Genomic DNA, 20,604 nt, shown 5'->3' on the forward strand with positions numbered 1-20,604 from the left:
CTGCGATTGCGGGCTGCCAAGGCCGATCCATGCGCTCCATTGGCTGGAGAAATGACATGCCTAGACTCGTCGGGTCACTGTGCACACAGCAGGCCAAGCATTCTGTACAGTATCTCTTTGGCTTTTCTGGGTTTCTGGGCTCGTTTGAAGCCATGATGATGAGCTAGGAAGGTTTATGTTAGATTTTATCCTCTTGAGTCTCCAGATCCAGTTTATCGATCGGGTATATGGTTAGTTGTTGGTCTCGCTGACGATGGATATGTGTAGAGCATCACAACCTTAAGAGTATATTCCCGTAATTACATAACAGGCTGCCAACCCAAGCGTCCAACTATAAGTGTAATATTTCAAATAGCCTAAGATGAAGCCGAAAAGCTGATTTCTAATGTCATCCTAAACCCCGGGGGTCATTTGCGGGCGCTAGGGGCGCTGGTCTGGGAGGAGCCGTGATGACGTACTACCTAAGTCTACCTACCTCCCGAGTACTAACTATCGCCAAACTAAATTGCCTAAGAAATGGAAGGAGGCTTCAAAGATTAGAGGACCAGACACCGGATGTAGACACTCCAATACGCGCTTTGTGCCCACGAGCCCCTAGCTCAGGGATAAAGAGCATGATTTCACAGATAGACTAGAAAAGACTACAGTACTGGCTTGTATATAAGCTGGTCTTGAAGGTGACAAGGGACAAAGACCATGTTCAACTTGGGTAGTCTCACGCCAAATATCACGAAATCCAATAATGCGTGGTGTCATCCTGATCTCGAAGCCGGGGGAATGTCTCCACGTCCATGGCAGGCAGAGGTCTACGACGACTTCTAGCAAGAGCCTTTTGACGAGCTTTCTCGAGACCTTCAGCAATATCTGGAAGGGGTTTCTGGAGAGATTGAGCAGTAGCCTTTTGATGTGTTTTCTCGAGGCACTCTCTTGTTAGACGTGCTTTGTCATGATTTTCCCCAAAGATCTGCTCTTGTCCCTGGAGAGCTTGGAGAAACATGTTTTCTGCCTCTTTGTACTCGTGTAGTTCATAGTGACACTTGCCGAGATAGAATGTAGCCTCAAGCGCGATTCCATGACTGGGACCTATCATTGTTTCCAGCAGTCCCCTACGCGCTCGGTAATAGGCATCCGTTGCCTCCTTGTACCGATTTTGAACATAGAGGGTGTGACCAAGCCAGTATGCGCACTCGATAGTCCCGTCATCATCAGGTCCGCGCGTTTTCTCTCGGCCGTGAAGAGCTCGGCGTAACAAAGGCTCTGCCTCGGTGTACCGGGCTAGACAATGGAGAGACATAGCAAGCCAGTATACTGTGTCAAGCGTACTTTCGTCGTTGACGCTAAGCGGCTCCCCTTGCTCATCACAAATTCGACAAAATTCTTTCACTGCGTCATCAACTCGGTCTTGATTCTGGAGAGACCTTCCTAGCATGTGGGCTGAGGCCAACGTGTCTTTATGTGTCGGACCAAGCACTATCCTATACTCCTGAAGCGCTTTGCGGAACATGATCTCCGATTCCTTATAATTCCCTTGTTCAAAGAGACACAGACCTAGCCGAGTCATAGATTGAAGTGTATCTTTATGACTTTTGCCAAGCAAATGCTCTTGCCCCTCAAGAGCTTCGCGGAAAGTTGTCTCTGCTTCTCCATATCGTTCCTGATCATAGAGAGTCAGACCTAGGCCGTACGCAGCAGCCACTACGTTAGGACGTATTGGGCCTCGCAGTTGCTTGTACCCTTGCAAAGATTGACGGTATGCGGTCTCCGCCTCCTTGTACCGGTGCTGACCATAGAGACTTTGGCCAAGCGCGTATAAGGATTCCATGGTAGCTCTGTGACCAGGCCCTAGTGTTTTCTCTCGGCTACAGAGAGCTCGGCGGGTTATAGCCTCTGCCTCGCTGTAACGTTCCTGTTGATAGAGAGACTGTCCAAGCAAATCTACACAGTAAAGTGTTTCTTCGTGATCAGGGCCTAGAACTCTCTCATACCCCTGTAAAACGTCGCGAGATAAAGTCTCGGCCTCTTTGAATTGCTTCCGATTAAGGAACAAGCTGGTAAGCCAGTATCCAGAACTGAGTAACTGGGTGGCGTCTTGATGTTGCCAGATACTGTGTATTTGATAAATCCGGCGAAGCATAGTCTCTGCTTCCACCAGCCGCTTGTCCACGCAAAGAGAGTTGATGACACGCCTTTGCTCTCTGAGTTCTTCGGGACTGAGCTCGTTAATCTCGGCTTGGCTTGGAGCTGTCTCGAGTGGGGTAGTTCCCAGAGAAACGCTCGTTTGAGTTTTCTCTGCCACAATGACCGGGTTTTCGGTCGTTTCTATCAAATTTCGTGCGATTGAAGGAGAATTTCCATATCTAACAGTTACCGTATCATCCGAGGAATAACGTGTGTTCCATGACGCGAACTCCTCGGTCAAGTCTGCAACAGAGGGGGAAAATTGAGACTCGCGTTGATTTTGTTTCGCGGACTCGAAGGAATGGGGTACCAGCGATTGTATCCATTTGTCTGACAAGGCTGATGCAGTGGTCCTTCGATCCTTAGGATCAGGATGCATGAGCGAGATAATAAAGTGAATCCCCGATTGGCTAACATTGGCCTCAGTGAGTGATTTGATTGGGAATTGCTCGTCACTTTTATAGCCCGCGATCGATGCAGGGTTGCCAAATGCAGGTTTCTTGGTAAGGACCTCAAAGATGATCTCCCCAAGTGCCCATATGTCTGAGGCATATGCATTTTCTCGCTTGCTGAATCCCCAGATTTCGGGGGCAAAATATCTTGGGGTTCCCGTGATCGTTGTCGTTTGTCCGCGGCCTTCTTCAACGCGTTTCGTGATACCAAAGTCTGCGAGTTTGATCCACCAATCGTGTGGAGGATGTGATTCGATCAGGATGTTCTAGATACGTCTTTAGCAACGAGTCTTTTTCGGTCCAAGAGGAGAGTCTTTCCATTTAGAGGGAAGAGACCTACATTCGGTTTCAAGTCTCGATGAGCGAATCCATTTCGATGCATCATATTCAGACCATCGAGAACTTGGTACGCGATATACTTTGCCTCGTTCTCTGGAAGTGGAGGATTCTCACGAAGATACGTGGAAAGGTCGCCGATCTCAAGGTATTCCATGGCTATGAAGAGCTGGCTCGAGCTTTCATACCACCCGAATGATTTGACGAAACATCGCTCGTACTAGTTGAATTAGAATATCTTCTTCCTATGATCACGGTTCTCTGTGGAGACTCACACGAGTATGCGAGAACTTGGCAATAGCCTCGAGCTCACGATTATAGTCGAGCTTGCCGAGTCGCGGGTCCAAATCAATCTGCTTGACTGCGCGCACTGGAGCATTCTGAGTCGTTCCCCGCGAGCCCTGAGTGCATGTCTCGAGCCAGACGGTGCCAAACCCTCCGCCTCCGATCTTCCTTTGCCGGCGCCAGTGCTCTGATCTGATTACCAGGCGTTGCCTCGAGTTCGGGTCGGACTCTTGAAAGGTGTGAACTGTACAGTCCGGGAGGAAATGCGTTTCTAGCTTCGAATCTAGAATCAAGTCTGAGATTCGCGCCATTTGGACCGCGATATAAGCGCTTCACACGTTGGTTATGGCCAGCGTTCCCCCGCGCCTTTCAGCCCCAACAACACATCTCGATGCATGGTCACCTGATGTGACTATGTATATCCCTGCAGGTCACCTGACCGTGTGTTGTCAACTTCTCATTGCTCTCAGTATTGATTTAGGCAATAGGCAGATCAAACTGAAATATTCCTCTAGTTGTAGCAGAGGCATACTTCTAGCAGTCCAAAGCTAGGATAAGTGGGGCAAAATAGATGCGGAAATGATCGGGTTAGGTTCACAATAGGCCTTGGATATACTGTTACCAGAACTCCCAATGGGCACCAATCGCGCTTTTTATAAAGGTATTGATTTGAATATACGGCATTTCGTGAGAACAGCCGCTGGATTGTGTAAATCACAATTGTAGGGCTGGAGATTGTGGAAGGCGCAAGAGTACCAAATTAGTATTGTATGGAGTCCGCGATTCCCCCAAGGTGCACGGTACCTGAGAGAAGCTCTATATACTCCAGTGCAAAGTTTCCAAGATAGTTTGAGTTATTTACCCATAATCACCAGCTATTTCTCATAGTAAGCTAGGTATACCTAATGAAACCATTGCAGAATCGGCCAATTGCTATATTTAGTTTGATTGAATTGATGGCCTGATTTTTTGGGTCTCACTCGATGCGGAGAAGCCGGCGATGGTGACGTCCTCCATCCGCATCTTCCCATCATCATCACTCTTTTATTCCCTGCGAAATGCCCTAATCCCTGATTCAACAGGGGCTTACTACTACAGTACTCTCCAGCTTTCCAAAACGACGAGTCAGAACTCTGACGTAGGGGGGCCTGGCCATGATTTGATGTCCAGGTCTTGCTTTTTTCGGAGAAACTCCCTGCGATCGAAGGCGCTCGGTGATGTCCTTAGCTTCGGCCGAAATGGCTCCCATCGCGACCGGGATGTGAGATGATAGAGATACCCAAGGCCAATCCTTTCTCGGTGGAAGGGGCCTAATATCAAATCTACTAGAATCGTTAGCTAGTCTCTCTCTATGCTGTGGAAATACCCGACCGTATGACAAGCAGGGTCTTGTTGTATCACGGAAGCGGAAAGCAGCCTCGATCGTGAGATACAATCTACTACCGGCCATCACCCATGGATCAGGAACCATTGGATAGCCCGGATCAATCGGTGGATATGAATGGGACAATGTAGTGGCCAGCTGGCCGTCAAGATGCCATCATCTCACCCCGAGCAGAGACTCTCCAACGGCGCAAATCCCGCCGAGCCGGTTTGCTTGTCTACTGCCATCATCGATATCACAGCATGTGGCACCACTTGCGACAGGGTCTTTGTACCTTCCACTTCCAGAAACCTTCATAATTGAGCGAGATCCCTTTTCAATTGTCCCTCTAGTTCATTCCATCTTTTCTTCCTCCACAATTCCCCCACTCTCCCACCTTCCCAACTTCTTCCATCTCTCACCTACCAACGAACCATCCCAATATCACATACCCCAACACGCTTCACCCAACACCATGGCTCCTCAAATCCCTGAGAAGCAGTGGGCGCAAGTCGTCCAAAAGAAAGGCGGCCCACCAATCTACAAGGAAATCCCCGTTCCCAAGCCCGGCCCCGATGAAGTGCTAGTGAACATCAAGTACTCCGGCGTCTGCCACACCGACCTACACGCCATGAAGGGCGATTGGCCTCTTCCTCTCAAGATGCCTCTGGTCGGTGGCCACGAAGGTGCTGGTATCGTCGTCGCCAAGGGTGAACTGGCCGAAGGCGTCGAGATCGGCGATCACGCTGGTATCAAGTGGTTGAACGGATCCTGCCTGTCGTGCGAGTACTGCAAGACCTCCGATGAACCACTTTGCGCTACCCCACAGCTCTCGGGTTACACCGTCGACGGTACATTCCAGCAGTACGCCATTGGCAAGGCTGCCCACGTTACGGTCCTGCCGAAGGATATCCCTCTCGATGGGATTGCGCCGATTCTTTGTGCTGGACTTACGGTTTACAAGGGACTGAAGGAGTCGAATGCTCGCCCTGGTCAGACTGTTGCGATTGTTGGCGCTGGTGGTGGTCTCGGCGCGATGGCTCAGCAATTTGCCAAGGCGATGGGACTGCGCGTTGTTGCTATCGATGGTGGTGATGAGAAGCGTGCCGTGTGCGAGCAGCTTGGCTCGGAGGTAACATCCATCACATGATGTTTTCTATGAACTTTACTGAGATGAAAACGGCCAGGTCTACATTGACTTCTCCAAGTCGAAGGATCTCGTCGCCGGCGTCAAGGCTGCTACCCCCGATGGACTGGGTGCTCACGCTGTGATCCTGCTCGCCGTCTCTGAGAAGCCCTTCCAGCAGGCTGTTGAATACTCCCGTCCCCGCGGTACAATCGTCGCCATCGGTATGCCGGCCAATGCATTCCTGAAGGCCCCTGTCTTCGAGACCGTCGTCAAGATGATCACCATCAAGGGCAGTTACGTGGGTAACCGCCAGGATGCTGCAGAGGCGGTCGACTTTTATGCTCGTGGCTTGATCCACGCACCATTTAAGACCGTTCCTCTTGAGGAGCTTCCTAAGGTGTTTGAGCTGATGGGTAAGTTGTTAAACCTGAGACTTTCATTTCGCAATTTACTAATATGTCTGATTTAGAGGAAGGAAAGATTGCCGGTCGTTATGTTCTCAAGATGCCGGAGTAAATGCATCAACCGACGGACTGTGCATTATCAACCGGATTCAATGAGCATATTTTACTGATGAGCACCTTTTATTCATGGAATTAGCAATCAGAGCTGGTGTTATGTGAACAATCTCCTCTTCGTCCTAACAATACCAATATCTAATGAGCAACGAAACATTTAGTATCAATTTCATTCCGAGGACATCCTAGAACAATATACGTATTTCCCATAGCCTTTCCTACTGACTATCAACTCTTCTCCGGCCCCCCTACAGCAGCTTCCGCCTCCAACTGCTTACCCTCATCCTCCGGCGAAACAGTAGTCTGCGGCCCCTTGAAAGTTTTCCTCGCATGAACATAATAATAAAGCAAAGCTCCCAACCAAAGCGCACCATTAATAACCACAGTATAATTCATATTCTCCGCTTCAAATATCCACCAATGTCAGCATATACCCATCTTCCCACAGAACGAAGGAAGAAACTTACCGGACGGATTCGGCCCCTCAGTAGGAATCATACACAACACAATCGCAAAAAACATATAAATAACCGCTATCCAAGCAATCGGTTTACTGAGATATTTACCGGTATAAAACTCCCCAGGCACGAATTTATCCTGGCCCCAGAGTAGACGTGCCAGGATAGGCGTTAGCCAAGCGAGGTCATTTCCGGCTACGGCTAGAGAGAAGAGTGCGTTTGCGGCGGCGTTGTCGATTAACGAGAGGAGGCCGATTATTGCCGAGGCGCCGATTACACCGCAGACCATGCGGACGGGTTGGTAGCGGGTTAGTTTGCCCTGGCTGACTTTGCGGAAGAAGGATGAGAAGGGGAGGGCGCCGTCGCGGGAAAAGGCCCAGCTTTGACGGGATGCTGCGAGGACCTGGATGGGTGAGTTAGAAGGGTTAATGGATGGTTGAGTGGATTAGACCTACAATACTTAATCCCATGAAGTATTGCACGGTCATGACTACAGCCATAAAACCGAGAGCACCGTTCTTGCCGAGGGCATCGTAGTAGATCTGTCAAAGGTATCAGCTTACTGAACCAGGTACATGTCAGGCATATTAAACATACCTGAGCCATCGGCTGCCCAAACTTCGAATTCAAAATCCCCTCAATATCCTGACTCATACCCGCAGCAATAATAGCCATCGACAAGAACCCCAGAATCCCACACATCCCCGTCGAAGTAATAATACCCAACGGCACCGCACGCGCCGCATGAGTAGCCTCCTCACTCATATGCACGCACGAATCAAACGCACCAATAGTCCAAATAGGCGACAACCACGCCATAATGAACGCCCAACCCGTGGGCCAGGTAGTCAAGTTCTCGACATCACCAAAGACGTAAGACCCCGAATTAATGGGCGGAGCGTTTTTGGCTTTCCCCACGGGTAGAGCAATAGCTGTTGCTACAACCAGACCAATATTCAGGAAAATGCAGATTGACTGGATTCTGGGCATGATTCTACCGCCGAATGTGGCGATGACGCCGTGGGAGAATACGGTTGCGACGTATGTGCCGTAGATGATTGGTCGTGTTGCGGTCCAGTTTCCGTCGCGGGCAATGGATATCATTGAGAGGAGCATGTTGGCGAATCCATCTGGATTAGACACTGTTAGCAGAGTGCTTGCTTGATAGAGGAGTGGTGAAAGGCGTATGGCCTACAATCAATCGAGCAGATGCCGCCAATAAGGCCGATGGTATTGCTGTACCCGACAACGAAGCTCAATGGGTTCTTCCACTTTTCGGCGGCGAAGTAGTGGGTCCAGAAGTATAGACCACCGGCAGTGGGCATGGCGGATGCCATATCAGCCTGTCCATGCATCAGTCCCTGGTTCTCATAGTGGAGGCCATACGATAGTGCTCTCACTTACCATAGCCAGACTGACAATGAAGATGAAAAAGCTTGCAGCCAGCCATCCTATAGATCTTTGTCAACAACCCGGCATCCATGCACGCCAGAGAGAAGTAGCTGCATACCCTAGAGACATGTTAGCTTATCATTTACAATCGATGATTCTATTCGAAGATCTACTTACCCAAACCATTCCCACTGGTCCAGCAGGCATTGAGAAAGATAGAGTTGAAGCAATCGATGGCAGAAGACCCATGATGCTGAAAGCGACAGCAAAGATCTGGACCGTAGAATAGTGGCGACGGAGTTCTTGCTTGTAACCCAGGGTCGCTATACAGCGGTAAGTACATCAAGCTCCCGGACACCAAGACTATACACGAGTCATAGCGCGATGAACAGGACGCAATTTACCTAGCAGTTCCGTATCCCCTGCCTCTACAGGGGCGTCATGATTATTCGTATGTGGCTGTTTTGCATCACGCGAGAGCGATGGTTTCAACGCGTCCGCCATTCTGATTGTGAAGATGGTAAATACAGCGAGAGGGTTTGCCCACGATGATACGATGGTGAATATGATTCAGATAAGGAAATTTGGTGGCATCCCAGAGGATGTCAAAGGTACCAAAAAAAGATTGGCCACCTTGAGCCAGAGGAAGGAACCTAGGAAAAAGCAAAACCTAGACTAGAATGCAATATGCATAACAAGGCCGCCAGCCGAGAAGTAAGGCGATCGCATTCCACGAAGGGAGATCCCCGCCCTTTTTAAAAAGAATCAACACGAGAATTGTCTCAAGACTATCTTATCCTGAAAAGCATGGGCCCTTCCCAAAAAATCTGCGCCCGCCCTCGGTTTCGGCAGAGCCGATAGAACGATGGCCTAGGCTATGGTTGGAGTAGGTGAATACGGTAGCATACCAATAGGAAAAGTGGAGCGGGGATGAAAGAGGGGGTCGAGTAGGGTTTGAATGGCTGCAGGAAACGTCGCAACGAGGGTAATCATTCCTGGATTGAGTTTGGCGTTATTGGAGTCATGCCAGATCACTACGATAAGTCGCATTAACTGCCCTCGTTTACAACAGGCTGCCAAAGATAACGGTCTGTGGCTTGTATTCTGGTTGGTGAGTTGAGTTGGTACAGAATATAATGAGATAAGCTGCTTAGCCACTGGTTTTATCTTGCGATTAGAATTATTTGACTTGGTTCTCTTTTTCTCACTTTTCTAGCCTAAATAGGAGATTTCTTCAAAATGCTTATCTTTGAATCCTGGTGAGGCTTTCTTATCAGTCCGTTCTATGGTTCTATGAGCTTACCCCAGATAAACTGGTGCTTCTAAAGTGGGGTCAGGTTGGCGGACTGGAGCCCGCTTTACATTTAACCTTCTGGGGCTGATCGGACATCTTTGACGGAATTAGAGCCCGACTCTGTTTTATTGTTATCGGAAGGAAACTCGAAGTGCTTATTACTTGGAGGATTTCCACGTGTTTATGATGGCATCGCTTATCTTTGTCTGATAATAGCTCGTGTCGACACATGTTCCGCATCGCGATGAGAACAATCACTCGCCTTCCACACTCGGAGATAGGCCCGCGAGTTAGGCCGAAATATTCCTCTGCGGAGAACAAAATCTTAAACTTTGATGATGAGATTACTGGAAGGGAATCTTTATTGAAGGATCTATCATCATGATATTCGTATTCATGGTAGCGGAGGATGACAGCTTCAGTCATTGTAAATTCTAATTGATGGCGCACTGGCGCTATATAATACGCAAATGAACCAAGCAGAAGGAGGGAAGTAGTTAATTGGTCAATCTAGAGATCTTTAAGGAAGCAGAATAGGAAGGGGGAAGCAGATGCATCTTATAGGCCGACAGAGCAAGGCGCAGGGCCTAGACAAACAAGGAATCCGCCATCAGGAGGGAATCTCCATCACAAATGCTTATCATTTTGATCATTATGAGGCTTTCTTATCGGCCCATTCTATTATCAGAGCTTACCCCAGACAAATCATTGCTTTATGGTGTCAAGTGACCAAGTTTTTGTGTTCTGTTGGAGGAACACCTACTGCCGCAGGCATCCCTTATGTATCTATGTTGCCTCTTGTTTTCTCGCACTCCCCTTCTTTCCTTCCCAATGCTTGATCGTTTCGTAGAAGGTTTTTATAGTGATTCTGTATCTTCCTGACTGAGCGTAACAATAACGGGGTGAGTGTTAGTTAATTGAATGACCTTTCCGTGATCCTCAGCGGCCCTCCTTCATCTGCAAGTATTCGCTCCAATTCATACCCAACCGCCAGACTGTTACCTAGCTCCTCAGCTTCACGGAACCCAGGCGCATATTGATCAAGTCCATCGCATAGGTCGCGTCTCGCCCGTTCATGACCATTCTCCCCAGAATATGTCCCCACACCATACACATCCGCGAAAGGACGTAGCATATTCACCCTGAAAAGCCTTCAGCATTATCATCTATATTAACAGAAACTTAGAGCACTTACGGGTCATCCTCCAGAATCATTTCTAGGTCATCATACCCCTCTCCCTCTCTCTCTCCCATATGAATCATAGCGATCTCTAATGGGTCCTGATTCAAATGTACCCCGCGAAATAAGTCGGGAAAATCGTCGGTAAGCATCTGGCTCCGGTAAGCTCGCTGCCTAGTGCCGTTCGTCGCGAATTGCACCCAGAGAGCCAGTCCAGTTTCAAGAGTGCGGTCATCAATAATTAGTTTTGGACCATCGTCTGAGAACAAGACGGTCCCATCCTGCGCCATGTGCATATCCAGGAAATCTGGTCTGGCGACACTTTGGCGGAACTTGAAGGTCTCCAAGATATCCCCTTGGTTATCTTCAAAAGGCGTCAATAACGACATATTTTGTGCTAGATGCTCGTAACCGCCATCCCATCCGAATAATGCAAGAATACACTTCGCAAGTAGAGCTTACTTCTCAGGAGTCCACTCGGAGATACAGATATAAACATCATCACACCTGGAGTCTATGCCATAGAGACAACGTTCCTAATCTAGGGTCAATGAGGCTTTGTAGCTTAATAAAGAGGACTATGCATACGTCCTCAGGGTCCTCGAAAGCAGGCTCACCCTCAGGCGCTCGGAACCCATAGCTCTATCTGAGTGTTAGATTGATGATAAGGCTAAGTTTCTTACGATATTTGTAAAAGATTCTCAATTTGTGAGTATAAAGCTTACATCGCGCAATTCTTGGTCAGCGGTTGCCCACCTTTCGATCAGAGCTCGTCTCTGTTGGTCCGTGGCGACGCTGTCAGTCCACCGCTCGCGAACAAAATACCTCCAAGCCCGAGTCGCGGATTTCACATCGTCCTCAGCCTGTTCGTGGCGGTTAATATAGGAGGGAATACCACCAGGCCATTGGTTGAGACACTTTGTCAATAGCATGCCGGGTCATTAGCGCTTGGAAAAATAGTGTAAGGGAGCAGGTCATAGGAGGGGCAGACGGGTTATATTTGTTAGCAGAATTATGGTCACCTAACTCGGATCAGGGGTATAGGTGGGTCTTCAACCTTGTCTTCCAACTTCTAGGAAGTGGGACCCGCATGCGGCGACCAGTGGTTGTACCGTTGAAATGGTACATATAATCCATGCAAAAACACTACCGCTTCAAAGTCCGCCTTCGAGTGTTTCACTCTTGCCTCCAGGCCATCGGTTTCATTGACGTAACGAAAATGGTAGAATCACTCATCAAGTGATCCAGCTGCCAAAGATCGTTTATCAAGACTATGAAGCGGAACATATTTATAATCTACCTTTTTAAGTAGCCTCGGTGGAAATGATTGATGTTTCCATACAAACAAGTTGATTTTGAAATAGTTACAGGCTCGGCATTTAAAAAGCGAGTATTTCAATAAGAAGAAATGTAAAATACAATTGAGAAGCAGATCCAACCTATTTCATGATCGCCTTGATGAGCTTTCCCAGGCTATTCTTAGCATGCGACAAGATCAGACTTGCTAGTTCCTTATGCATAACAGGCTTTTCCTCCTCTTCACGGCCGTCATACGTATCTTCAAGTTGAGACGCGGCCGAGGCGATCTCATTGTAAGCTTTGCGGTCTGGCCCATATTCCCCAAGACAGACAATGAAACTGCCGAACTTCAGAAGCATACTGTTCAAGATCAGACGGCACATACGGCCATTTCCATCGAGGAATGGATGGATGTTGACGAAAATATGTGTGTACTTGGCTGCAAGCATGATAGGGTCGAGAACGCCAGACTTTGCGGCTTGTTGGAGGTCGGATTGAAGCTCGTAAATCATTTGTTGCATCTTGGAAGGAACGAGAACAGGATAGGTAAATGTATGGAGGCCTGCGCTAACATCCACGCAACGATAGATACCACTGTATTGTGTCCAAGGGGCGCTTTCAGCATCGACTTTATAAGTCAAGATACGATGCGTTTCCAGAATAATCTCCTCAGACAAGTCCCGGTCATGTAGGCAGAGCTCTGTGATCATGTACGCAGCTGCTTTGGCGTGCTGAACAATTTCACGGCGACTGCGCAGGACAGCGGCGGTACTCGTGGAAAGCTTGTCGCGCATGCGTTCCTCCTTGATGCGCATGTACTCCTCATCCCGCTTTCCAATGTCCTCAGGAACCTGCTCGCCTTGAAAGATCCTCATGCACAGCTTCCAGGTGATTTCAAGTCCCGCACCGGCATGTTCAATCATGTTTGAGCCGTAGACCATGTGAACCAGGCATTCCAAGATGTGGTTCTCGAACGCAGCTTCTTGTTCAGGATCGAGGCGTGCTTGGAGAATATCTTGGAGTTGATTTCCAAGCTTAACCATCTCAGGGAAAACCAAGTCAGGGTCGAAGTCCTCGTGTGCGATCTTGTAGTCGTAGAATTCATCCTGGGTAATTGTGAACTTGGTCTCTATGCCGCGCACGGAGCGAGACACGGTTCCATGGCCGAGACGGAGGGTAGACTTCATCATTTTGCGAAGAGACTTCCCAAGGTGAATTGTTGGAGAGGTCCCAGGATTTGATAGGCTTGGTGTAACCTCAAGGCCTTCGAAAGCGTTCTCGAGGCTAGGGCGTTTCGCCTTATGGCGCTTGGTTGGTGATGCCATGGCGAATTCCGATGAGTGGTGGAGGAGAGGAGGTGATGGCGGGAGAAATTTTAGAAGGCAGAGGGGAGAACGAGCTGTGGTGATGATTTATGAAAGGGTGGATAGCGGAGGTAGGTGAGCGTGATGATGAGTGAAGGTAGTGATGGTAGGAGTTGATAGTGGTGATCAGGATCAGCTTGAGTCAAGGGTAGAAAACACGAGAGGAAGGTAGAAGTGGTAAGAAAGTAGGTAGGAGATGGGAACGTGGAATGGATAAGATGGAGGAGAAAGAAAGAGGAAGGAACTCTTAAAAGTAGAGATGTAGGTAGAAAAAAGAAAGTTAAGAGGGAAGAACACTGACTCAATAAGGGATCTAGTTTTGTATATTGAGGATAATAGGCTTAGTAGTATCCCGTTACGGTAACTACTTAGCCTTTTACGGTTATTGGAAGGCAGTAATGACGAATTTTAGGATCGTATTAGTCTTTCACAGTCTTCATCATAGAACCGCAGCATCAAAACATGAAGACCTCCTCATCCATGGTAAGAAATCTTCCGTAATAGGCTTAGTTCATGTCCATCACAATCAACTAGTACTAGGACACCATAGAATCAGGAAGCCGAGGAAAGGAATATTCCTGGCTGTGGGGACTTCAAGGGCCATATGGCTGTTCTAGCCACCAGAGATAATTTCTCAAAGTACAGTTGTGATGATCATGATATCGCCATTCGCGAGGTCTTAGTCGCCCAAGCTGGCTCACAGTAGTCGAATGGGGTTTTCTCATATCCAAGTTGATCTATTTATGTAAACTTCAATAGGAACCTAGCAGAGTTCGATCCACTAGCTTTCGTTCTATTTCTTCCTATGCGATGACTGGAGTTAACACGGATTATATCATTGTATACCCGGGAGGTTTCTCAATTATGATTAGGCTGGGGCTACATGCACTCCACGCTTTACCACTTTCGGATTAGCTTATTTTAGGGTACCTCAAGTACAAGGATAAATGTAAAGCTTGAAGTGCGAGATATCTTAGTTTGAGGTTAATGTGTTTCTTTCCCTGCCTTAACTATCTCGTGCATCGACCTGTCTGCGTCGACTGGACTGCCTTGAGCGCTCCCACCTGACTAGCTAGGTAGGTTAGCTACCAGGTATGCCACGTCACCATCAGTCAAAAGACCTAAGAATTCTTGCGTGAAAGACGTCCAACAATACACACCCACTAAATGGTAAAATCCGGAAATAAGGTGGTTTTGCTTCTAAATTGTGCCCTACTTTCCTTTCATTGGTATACCTCTGATATTGGGAATCGGGAGGTTTTCGCTATTCCTGAATCAACTTGTTTACATGGCAAAATCAATCTCGCTTCCAAAGCGTGTGTTCTTAAGAACATAGATTGTAGATGGATGAATTCAGATTCATCGTACTCAAAAACGATCTTTGACAGCTAAATCATTTTATAGACGATTCTAACCCAGACTGCACCACGAAAACCCTCAAGTACTTTCTTCTCTGCCCCCGCCCCCCGGGGTCCAGCCAGCCAGTGCCCAAAATTCAAGTCTAAACAACATACAACAAACCCCTGGACTGCAGCCACCAGGGCCACAACAAACCCAGTCCAGTCCAGACCAGCCATCAACCAGAAAAGCTACCCTCAAAACAAAAGACCAAAATTTCTTAATACGTCAATGCAAAAAAACGGAGCCCCAAGTCCAAAAGCACAGGCTAAATATACATTCATATTGTAGGCACACTTACGTGCTCATGCAACAGGAAAAAGAGGAGTAAATGACGGGCCAAGGTATCTGTGTTATCCGTCTACTCTCCCTCCAATTCCCAAGGTATCAAAACCGAACCAAACCAACCAAAAGCAGAAAAGAAAAGAAATATCCACCCTTCATCAGACCGCACCAGGTCCCTTGTGGTTCGACTGATCAAGCAGTAGTTTCGGCTTGATGTAATCCTCGTCGAGTTGACGGAACCACGCGGCGTGGTCGCCCGAGGCACCGCCTTGCCAGAGATCTCGCAGGGCTTCGCGGGCGCTAAGGCCTTGCGGTTGCCGGGCCGGGGAGACGCTGGCAGATATGGGGTTTGGTGAGGGTGTATGTGTGCCTACTGAAGGGTGGGAAGATTGACGGCGAAGACGCGATGCACTGCTTGCGGCGGGTGGGAGGTCGTCGTCTGAGAGACCGTCCAGATCGAGATCGAAATCGTCGGGGTGGGCGACTTGGCCTGCGCGGCTCTTGCCTGTGGGTGGGAGGCCAAATTCGTCGTCGCTGCCGCCGCTGCTGATGCTTCGGCTGCTTGGGCCTGGGCCGCCGTTGAGGAGGATTGCGGTTGATGAGCGATCGCGTCGGGATTGGGCGTCCTTGGGGCTGTAGGCTGCTGAGTACATTCGGGTATGGCCGTGTGGTGGGCTGGGCCGACGGTTGCTGCCGGTTGAGTAGCTGTCTGCTCGATCGATGCCACCGCGCGTTGGTTGGTTGACTCCGTCGAGAGGGATGCCGGACTCGGTACGCCGGGGCGTGTAGCCAAGTGCAGTATCGGAGCGCTTGTAGTATGTACCACCGTGAGTGACTTCAATGTCGAACTCGTCGTCGGAATCAATCTCCTCGACGACTCCGGTTCGAATACCCAAAATCTCCAACATGCGCGCCGTGGTGCCTCCGAAGATAATCACGGTCAACACGACAACCACTAGAACTGTGGCTCGCAGAGTAGGGGCGTTAACGCCGGAAAGGCCGGCTGCCAGTGCAACACCGACAGCACCACGCAGACCGGCCCAGAAAAGCATCGCTTGATAGGCGAATGGCAACTCATCGGCGACTTCGATACCACGGCGCCGAGCTCGGTAGCGAATGAACCAATTGATGGCCTTTGACAGAGGGAACACAGCAAGGTAGCGGGCAAGACAAATGCCAAAAACTGACACTAGAATGAATAGCGGGTTGAAATGCAGGTTCGACTCGACAAACAGATCCAGTCCAAGATAGATGAAGATAAAATTCTCCGATAGCTGCGCCATCACCTGGAACAGGTATTTCGTGGTCAACTGTGTTCGGCGAGACATGTTATAGTAGGCGTAATGCTTCAATGTGATACCACAGAACAAGAGCGACACAATTCCTGTGTGAGAATAGGTTAGCTCTGGGGCTTACATCGCTTCGAAAACACGGATGAACGTAGCCATCAGTAGTAAACTTACCAGACAAATGCACGCCATTAGAAAAGAAGTAGCTGGCGTAAGCAATCAGGACGATCAGACAACTCTCGATCTTCGGCATCCGCCGGACCAAAGTGTACTTGAGTCCCAGCGCCGTAGCGATACCAACAATAATACCAACCAGCATACTACCAAAGAACACAAGCAAGAAGAGCCCACCAGCCTCAAACAGGTTCAAAAAGGTCAGAGAGCCAGCATCGGTTTCCGCGTACTTCTGCGCAGTCTCGAAAAGCACAATAGCAATAGCATCGTTCAAAAGCGCCTCACCAAAAATCACCGTGTAAAGCTTCGGCTCGACCTTGTACAGATTGAAGATAGCAAGAATGGTCACAGGATCGGTAGCTGATAGTGTCGCGCCCACAGAAATCGCCTCGACAAAGGAGATGTTGAGCCCGTCCAGCGGGATCCGTGTCCAGAGGTACAATACCAGGCCGAGAACGATGGCGGAGATAAAAGTGCCGGCGAAGGCAAAGGTAAGGATTGTACCGATATGCCGGAAGAAATTCGCTTGATGGAGCTCGTATCCGGAAGCGAGGATAATCGGGGGGAGGAGGAGGTTAAAGAAGAATTGGTAGTCGAAGGCGACGCTGTCCTGAAGGTTGGACTTGGACGACAGGCGAATGATGAGCCCAACAAACATTCCTATCACGCTGTCAGCAAAACTGGTTTGGCAATTCCTGCGGTCTCGTTACCGCAGGTTCAAACGAATCCTTCGCTTCTTTTTCAAGTCGACATACCCGCAAAAATCGATAATACTGTTTCGTGGACAGCTTGAATCTTCCTTTGCTGAAGGATGTAACTCGTGAACAGGGCGAACATCAACAACATAATCATAATAAACAGCGCCCAGGAGCTAGTAATCTCCTTGGATCCTGCTTCAGGAGAATCTATATTCCAAGACTCATAGTCAGACCATCGTATTCCATGTGTATACTTATCGGCATCAATCGAGGGAGAGGAGCTCGGGAGCTTGGGCTTGCTTGCGTACCATCGGGATCTGTGTCTTCCGCCGCTCGCCCTGCGATAACAATCAAAGGTTAGCTGTAAATCCAGCGGAGACGAGGCAAGCGAAAAGACCGAAGCTGTTAGGGCCACATACGAAGCAGGGCGTGGACGGCCTCGCCCATTAGTTGAGTAGCCATTGCGACTCGATCATGAACCTCCGAGGGTCCGGCGCGGATGACACTTGGCAGTAAGAAACTCCCGCGCGGCGAGTCAGAGAGGGCGAGACTAGGCGCGCATACTCTGCAGGCCAGAAGGTGCAGGATAAAGGAATGAGCGGGAGGTGGCGAGATGAGATACAAGTAGGTCACCAGAATTCAAGGTGGCCAGGCTTGGAGTTCAGAGTTGAGTTGCATCCGCCGAGCGGAGGGACTGATTGGTGGAAGGGTATGGTATTAGAAGTACAGTACCAAATACCAGGACAGGGGTTGTGCCACCAACCTTATGGATGACTGTGTTCCACCGCTGTTATTGTACTGTAATGTTCCTGTTTTACACGAAATCTGACACGTGGGCCTCTTTCAAAGTACCGCGTAATTTGCCAAGAAACGGCCACCGCGGGTAAATGGGACGAATGGGGTATGTCTCACTACCTCGATATCAACAAATAATCAGGGGTAAGAACTTCTATTTGAGACTCTATTATTAAAAACTTCATAAGTGCTAATCCAACACTCAGATAAAACAAATGACTATGTCGTGTCATATCATATCATAGCATATCATGTCACTGCCCCCTACATTCGGACGATGACTGCATCGTCCAGGGCTGACCCGCTTCCCTCCGTGGGCTACATCATCGGCATGCCCTTGCAGGATGGCATTCACAAAGGGTGAGATTGTGTTTACATATCTCCAGAATCACCCTGTCTTGCAAATGGGAAACTTGAACCATGAGTTCCTCGGTTTCATCGCGAGCCCTCAGCCAACCTCTTCGTAAGCAACGCCGCAACCAGTGCAGCACATCCACCGAATCGAAGCACCCATCCCACACTATCATCCCACGGCTCACCGCGCGGCTTCTGAGCAGCCTTGAAGATAGCGCTGCAGATCAAGCTAGAAAAGATCTGAGGGAATGAAACGGCGACATTGTGTAGACCCAACACAATACCCGCCTGTGCAAGGTTCTCTTCCTCACTGACGGGAAGTGGCTTCGGGGCACCATTCTCCACATCATGCTCGTGGGCATCATCGTCATCGGCGTCTTCAGGATCATCCTCGCTAGACACAGGTGCATAAGAGCCGGAGGTAGTATTCTGTGCCCTCCCGGACTCCGTCGCGGGCCCGGATCCTCCTGTTTCGTGACGATGTGAGCGCCGTGTGACATCGGCGCGGGCAACCTCGGCGGAGATTAGGGCAAATGGTGCCCACAGAGTCAAGGCCCAGCAGATACCGACAAAGCCGATGACTACCGAGCCGGCTGGGACAGACGAAATGAAAAATGTGCTGAACATGCATACTGCAAATAGTAGATGAGACAAGAGCCATGTCCGGCGGAGTGTCAATCCGGGGATCTGCAGACGAGAAAGCCACGTTGGCTTCTCCTCGACGACCTTGTGAGGCGTTCCGTCGAGCAGTGGTTCATATGATTGACCCGTTTCACCTCCATCCTCATCCTCGGGATGCACGATTCGTTCATGATGAGCGGTAGTCTCAGAGACTTGGCCGGATGTGGGGATCACGAAGATCGGGAGGACAATATTGGCCACAAAGGAGATAATGGCATAAGCCAGCAACGCCGAAGTTCCAACCCGAGTAGCATCTTCCCACGTCTGATCAATCTGATCATCCGACATATTGGGATGATCCTCAAATATAGGGTTGACATAAAGCTGACCAACATAAGTAGTCGCATAGTATAAGAATGGGAACCATCCTGCCCACGCGGCGAGCTGTACCTCACAGACCCGGGCGATCTGCGGGGGCAGATGGCGAATAGATTTAAAAACCTGGCGGAAGAAAGAGACAAGACCCAGACCATCGGAAGGTGGTGGCCCATCCAGTCTCGGATCACGCTCCTTAATGTAGAGACAAGTGGCGAGCAGTGTGACGCTGAGGGATATAGCAGCCAGAGCGCAGAGAACTTGGAACTGGGTCTTTCCAAGGAATGGCAGAATCTTCGGTAGATCGAGATATCCGCAGATGAAGCCAAAGATATTGCCAACGCCTGTCACCCGACTGGCCCATGCATTAGCAACCTCCTGCTGGTGGGCGGGACAGTTATCGACAATAAATGCTCGAATGGCCGCTTGGACTGTGCGGACTCTCATTAGCTCGGATACACACAGCACAAGGATTCTAGACATACCAGTATTGATCGCAAAATCAAGACAATACATCAAAAGCGTAGCAACAACGATATTCGTAATCTTTGCTCCGCCAGACTGTCGATCCACACCAAATATCGACAAAATCCCACCCATAATCTCCTGAACCCATGACAATGCAAGTAAAGAGATGATAAGTGCCACAGCACCCCATAACATGAATGGCTTCCTTTTACCCCATGGATGCCGGCAATTATCGCTTCGAATGCCGATATACGGTTGCACCAGGGTACCAGTCACAGGGCCCGCTATCCATACAAAAGCAAGGAGAGCTTTGCTCATCCCAAGTGAGAGCAGGAATGGCTATCGAGTGATCAGTAACACATCCATTCAATCGAGGTGTTTACGCGCCATAAACCCGAGAAGATATAATCATCGAGGGACGTGAAATGAACTTACCGACCCATTAGACAATTCCACTGACCAAACAACCTGCAACCTATTCCACGCCATAATCAGAATCCAGAACTCTACCATTTGAAAATCCCCCTATCCAACCAGCCATAAAAGACAAAAAAAACTCACCCTCCAATAGAAATAGTCAACAAAAACAAATACCACCCACTCTTGGACGAATCATCCAAATCCTTCCCTTCAACCTGGCCCCCGACAAACCCACCATCGGAGTCATTTTCACGCCGTGACTCCATAAGGGGTGAATGTTCGTGGACAGCTTGCTCAGTGGTTGAGTGTACCATGGACGTGATTTGTGATTTGGCGATGGCCTGTCCGATAAGAGTTGACCCACTGTTATACCCCACGATCGTTTCACGGGGCACGGAGATACAGCATATGAGCTATCTGAAGGCGAGAATGGTATAGAGGTATTCGGATGAGGGCGTCCGGATTTTGATGGGGGTGCG

General features: G+C 49.2%; 8 protein-coding genes across 8 annotated transcripts; 1 reads left to right on the top strand and 7 right to left on the bottom strand.

The window, feature by feature from the left end:
• Positions 1–727: 727 nt before the first annotated feature.
• N7473_003389 (Tetratricopeptide-like helical) lies at positions 728–3,562 on the bottom strand (the record flags this gene model as incomplete). Its single annotated transcript, XM_057149329.1, has 3 exons — positions 728–2,896; positions 2,971–3,186; positions 3,242–3,562. 3 exons carry the CDS (start codon positions 3,560–3,562, stop codon positions 728–730), a joined length of 2,706 nt encoding a protein of 901 aa, XP_057012983.1.
• A 1,527-nt stretch (positions 3,563–5,089) lies between these two features.
• On the top strand, positions 5,090–6,259 carry N7473_003390 (zinc-dependent alcohol dehydrogenase; the record flags this gene model as incomplete). Its single annotated transcript, XM_057149330.1, has 3 exons — positions 5,090–5,746; positions 5,802–6,156; positions 6,213–6,259. The coding sequence occupies 3 exons, from the start codon at positions 5,090–5,092 to the stop codon at positions 6,257–6,259; spliced, it is 1,059 nt and encodes a 352-aa protein (XP_057012984.1).
• Positions 6,260–6,489: 230 nt separating this feature from the next.
• Positions 6,490–8,126, bottom strand: N7473_003391 (putative GABA permease; the record flags this gene model as incomplete). The annotated part of the gene is made up of 6 exons (XM_057149331.1): positions 6,490–6,665; positions 6,729–7,122; positions 7,175–7,261; positions 7,317–7,849; positions 7,915–8,062; positions 8,124–8,126. 6 exons carry the CDS (start codon positions 8,124–8,126, stop codon positions 6,490–6,492), a joined length of 1,341 nt encoding a protein of 446 aa, XP_057012985.1.
• A 44-nt stretch (positions 8,127–8,170) lies between these two features.
• On the bottom strand, positions 8,171–8,831 carry N7473_003392 (uncharacterized protein; the record flags this gene model as incomplete). Its single annotated transcript, XM_057149332.1, has 3 exons — positions 8,516–8,831; positions 8,289–8,434; positions 8,171–8,230 (listed from the first exon to the last, which is right to left on the bottom strand). Exons 1-3 carry the CDS (start codon positions 8,613–8,615, stop codon positions 8,171–8,173), a joined length of 306 nt encoding a protein of 101 aa, XP_057012986.1. The 5' UTR covers positions 8,616–8,831.
• A 1,487-nt stretch (positions 8,832–10,318) lies between these two features.
• On the bottom strand, positions 10,319–11,517 carry N7473_003393 (uncharacterized protein; the record flags this gene model as incomplete). The annotated part of the gene is made up of 4 exons (XM_057149333.1): positions 10,319–10,547; positions 10,601–11,028; positions 11,174–11,227; positions 11,311–11,517. 4 exons carry the CDS (start codon positions 11,515–11,517, stop codon positions 10,319–10,321), a joined length of 918 nt encoding a protein of 305 aa, XP_057012987.1.
• Positions 11,518–12,024: 507 nt separating this feature from the next.
• Positions 12,025–13,209, bottom strand: N7473_003394 (Fic family protein; the record flags this gene model as incomplete). The annotated part of the gene is made up of 1 exon (XM_057149334.1): positions 12,025–13,209. The coding sequence occupies one exon, from the start codon at positions 13,207–13,209 to the stop codon at positions 12,025–12,027; it is 1,185 nt and encodes a 394-aa protein (XP_057012988.1).
• Positions 13,210–14,587: 1,378 nt separating this feature from the next.
• On the bottom strand, positions 14,588–17,739 carry N7473_003395 (bifunctional K:H/Na:H antiporter NHX1). Its single transcript, XM_057149335.1, has 5 exons — positions 17,512–17,739; positions 17,401–17,430; positions 17,150–17,299; positions 16,395–17,054; positions 14,588–16,315 (listed from the first exon to the last, which is right to left on the bottom strand). Exons 1-5 carry the CDS (start codon positions 17,552–17,554, stop codon positions 15,090–15,092), a joined length of 2,109 nt encoding a protein of 702 aa, XP_057012989.1. The 5' UTR covers positions 17,555–17,739; the 3' UTR covers positions 14,588–15,089.
• Positions 17,740–18,322: 583 nt separating this feature from the next.
• Positions 18,323–20,439, bottom strand: N7473_003396 (putative sucrose transporter; the record flags this gene model as incomplete). Its single annotated transcript, XM_057149336.1, has 4 exons — positions 18,323–19,668; positions 19,723–20,044; positions 20,141–20,180; positions 20,267–20,439. 4 exons carry the CDS (start codon positions 20,437–20,439, stop codon positions 18,323–18,325), a joined length of 1,881 nt encoding a protein of 626 aa, XP_057012990.1.
• Between the last annotated feature and the right edge of the window lie 165 nt (positions 20,440–20,604).

Source organism: Penicillium subrubescens (genome assembly GCF_028828155.1).
Source record: "Penicillium subrubescens strain IBT 31985 chromosome Unknown utg000002l_segment0_segment0, whole genome shotgun sequence".
Taxonomy (NCBI): Eukaryota; Fungi; Ascomycota; class Eurotiomycetes; order Eurotiales; family Aspergillaceae; genus Penicillium; species Penicillium subrubescens.

Excerpts from the sequence above, each read along its gene's own strand:
- N7473_003395 (XM_057149335.1), bottom strand. The coding sequence starts at position 17,554 with ATGGCTACTCAACTAATGGGCGAGGCCGTCCACGCCCTGCTTC. Across the intron at positions 17,431-17,511 it reads GGCCGTCCACGCCCTGCTTC|GGCGAGCGGCGGAAGACACA; the intron begins GTATGTGGCCCT and ends TTGTTATCGCAG. Across the intron at positions 16,316-16,394 it reads TAATGGCGTGCATTTGTCTG|GAATTGTGTCGCTCTTGTTC; the intron begins GTAAGTTTACTA and ends ATTCTCACACAG.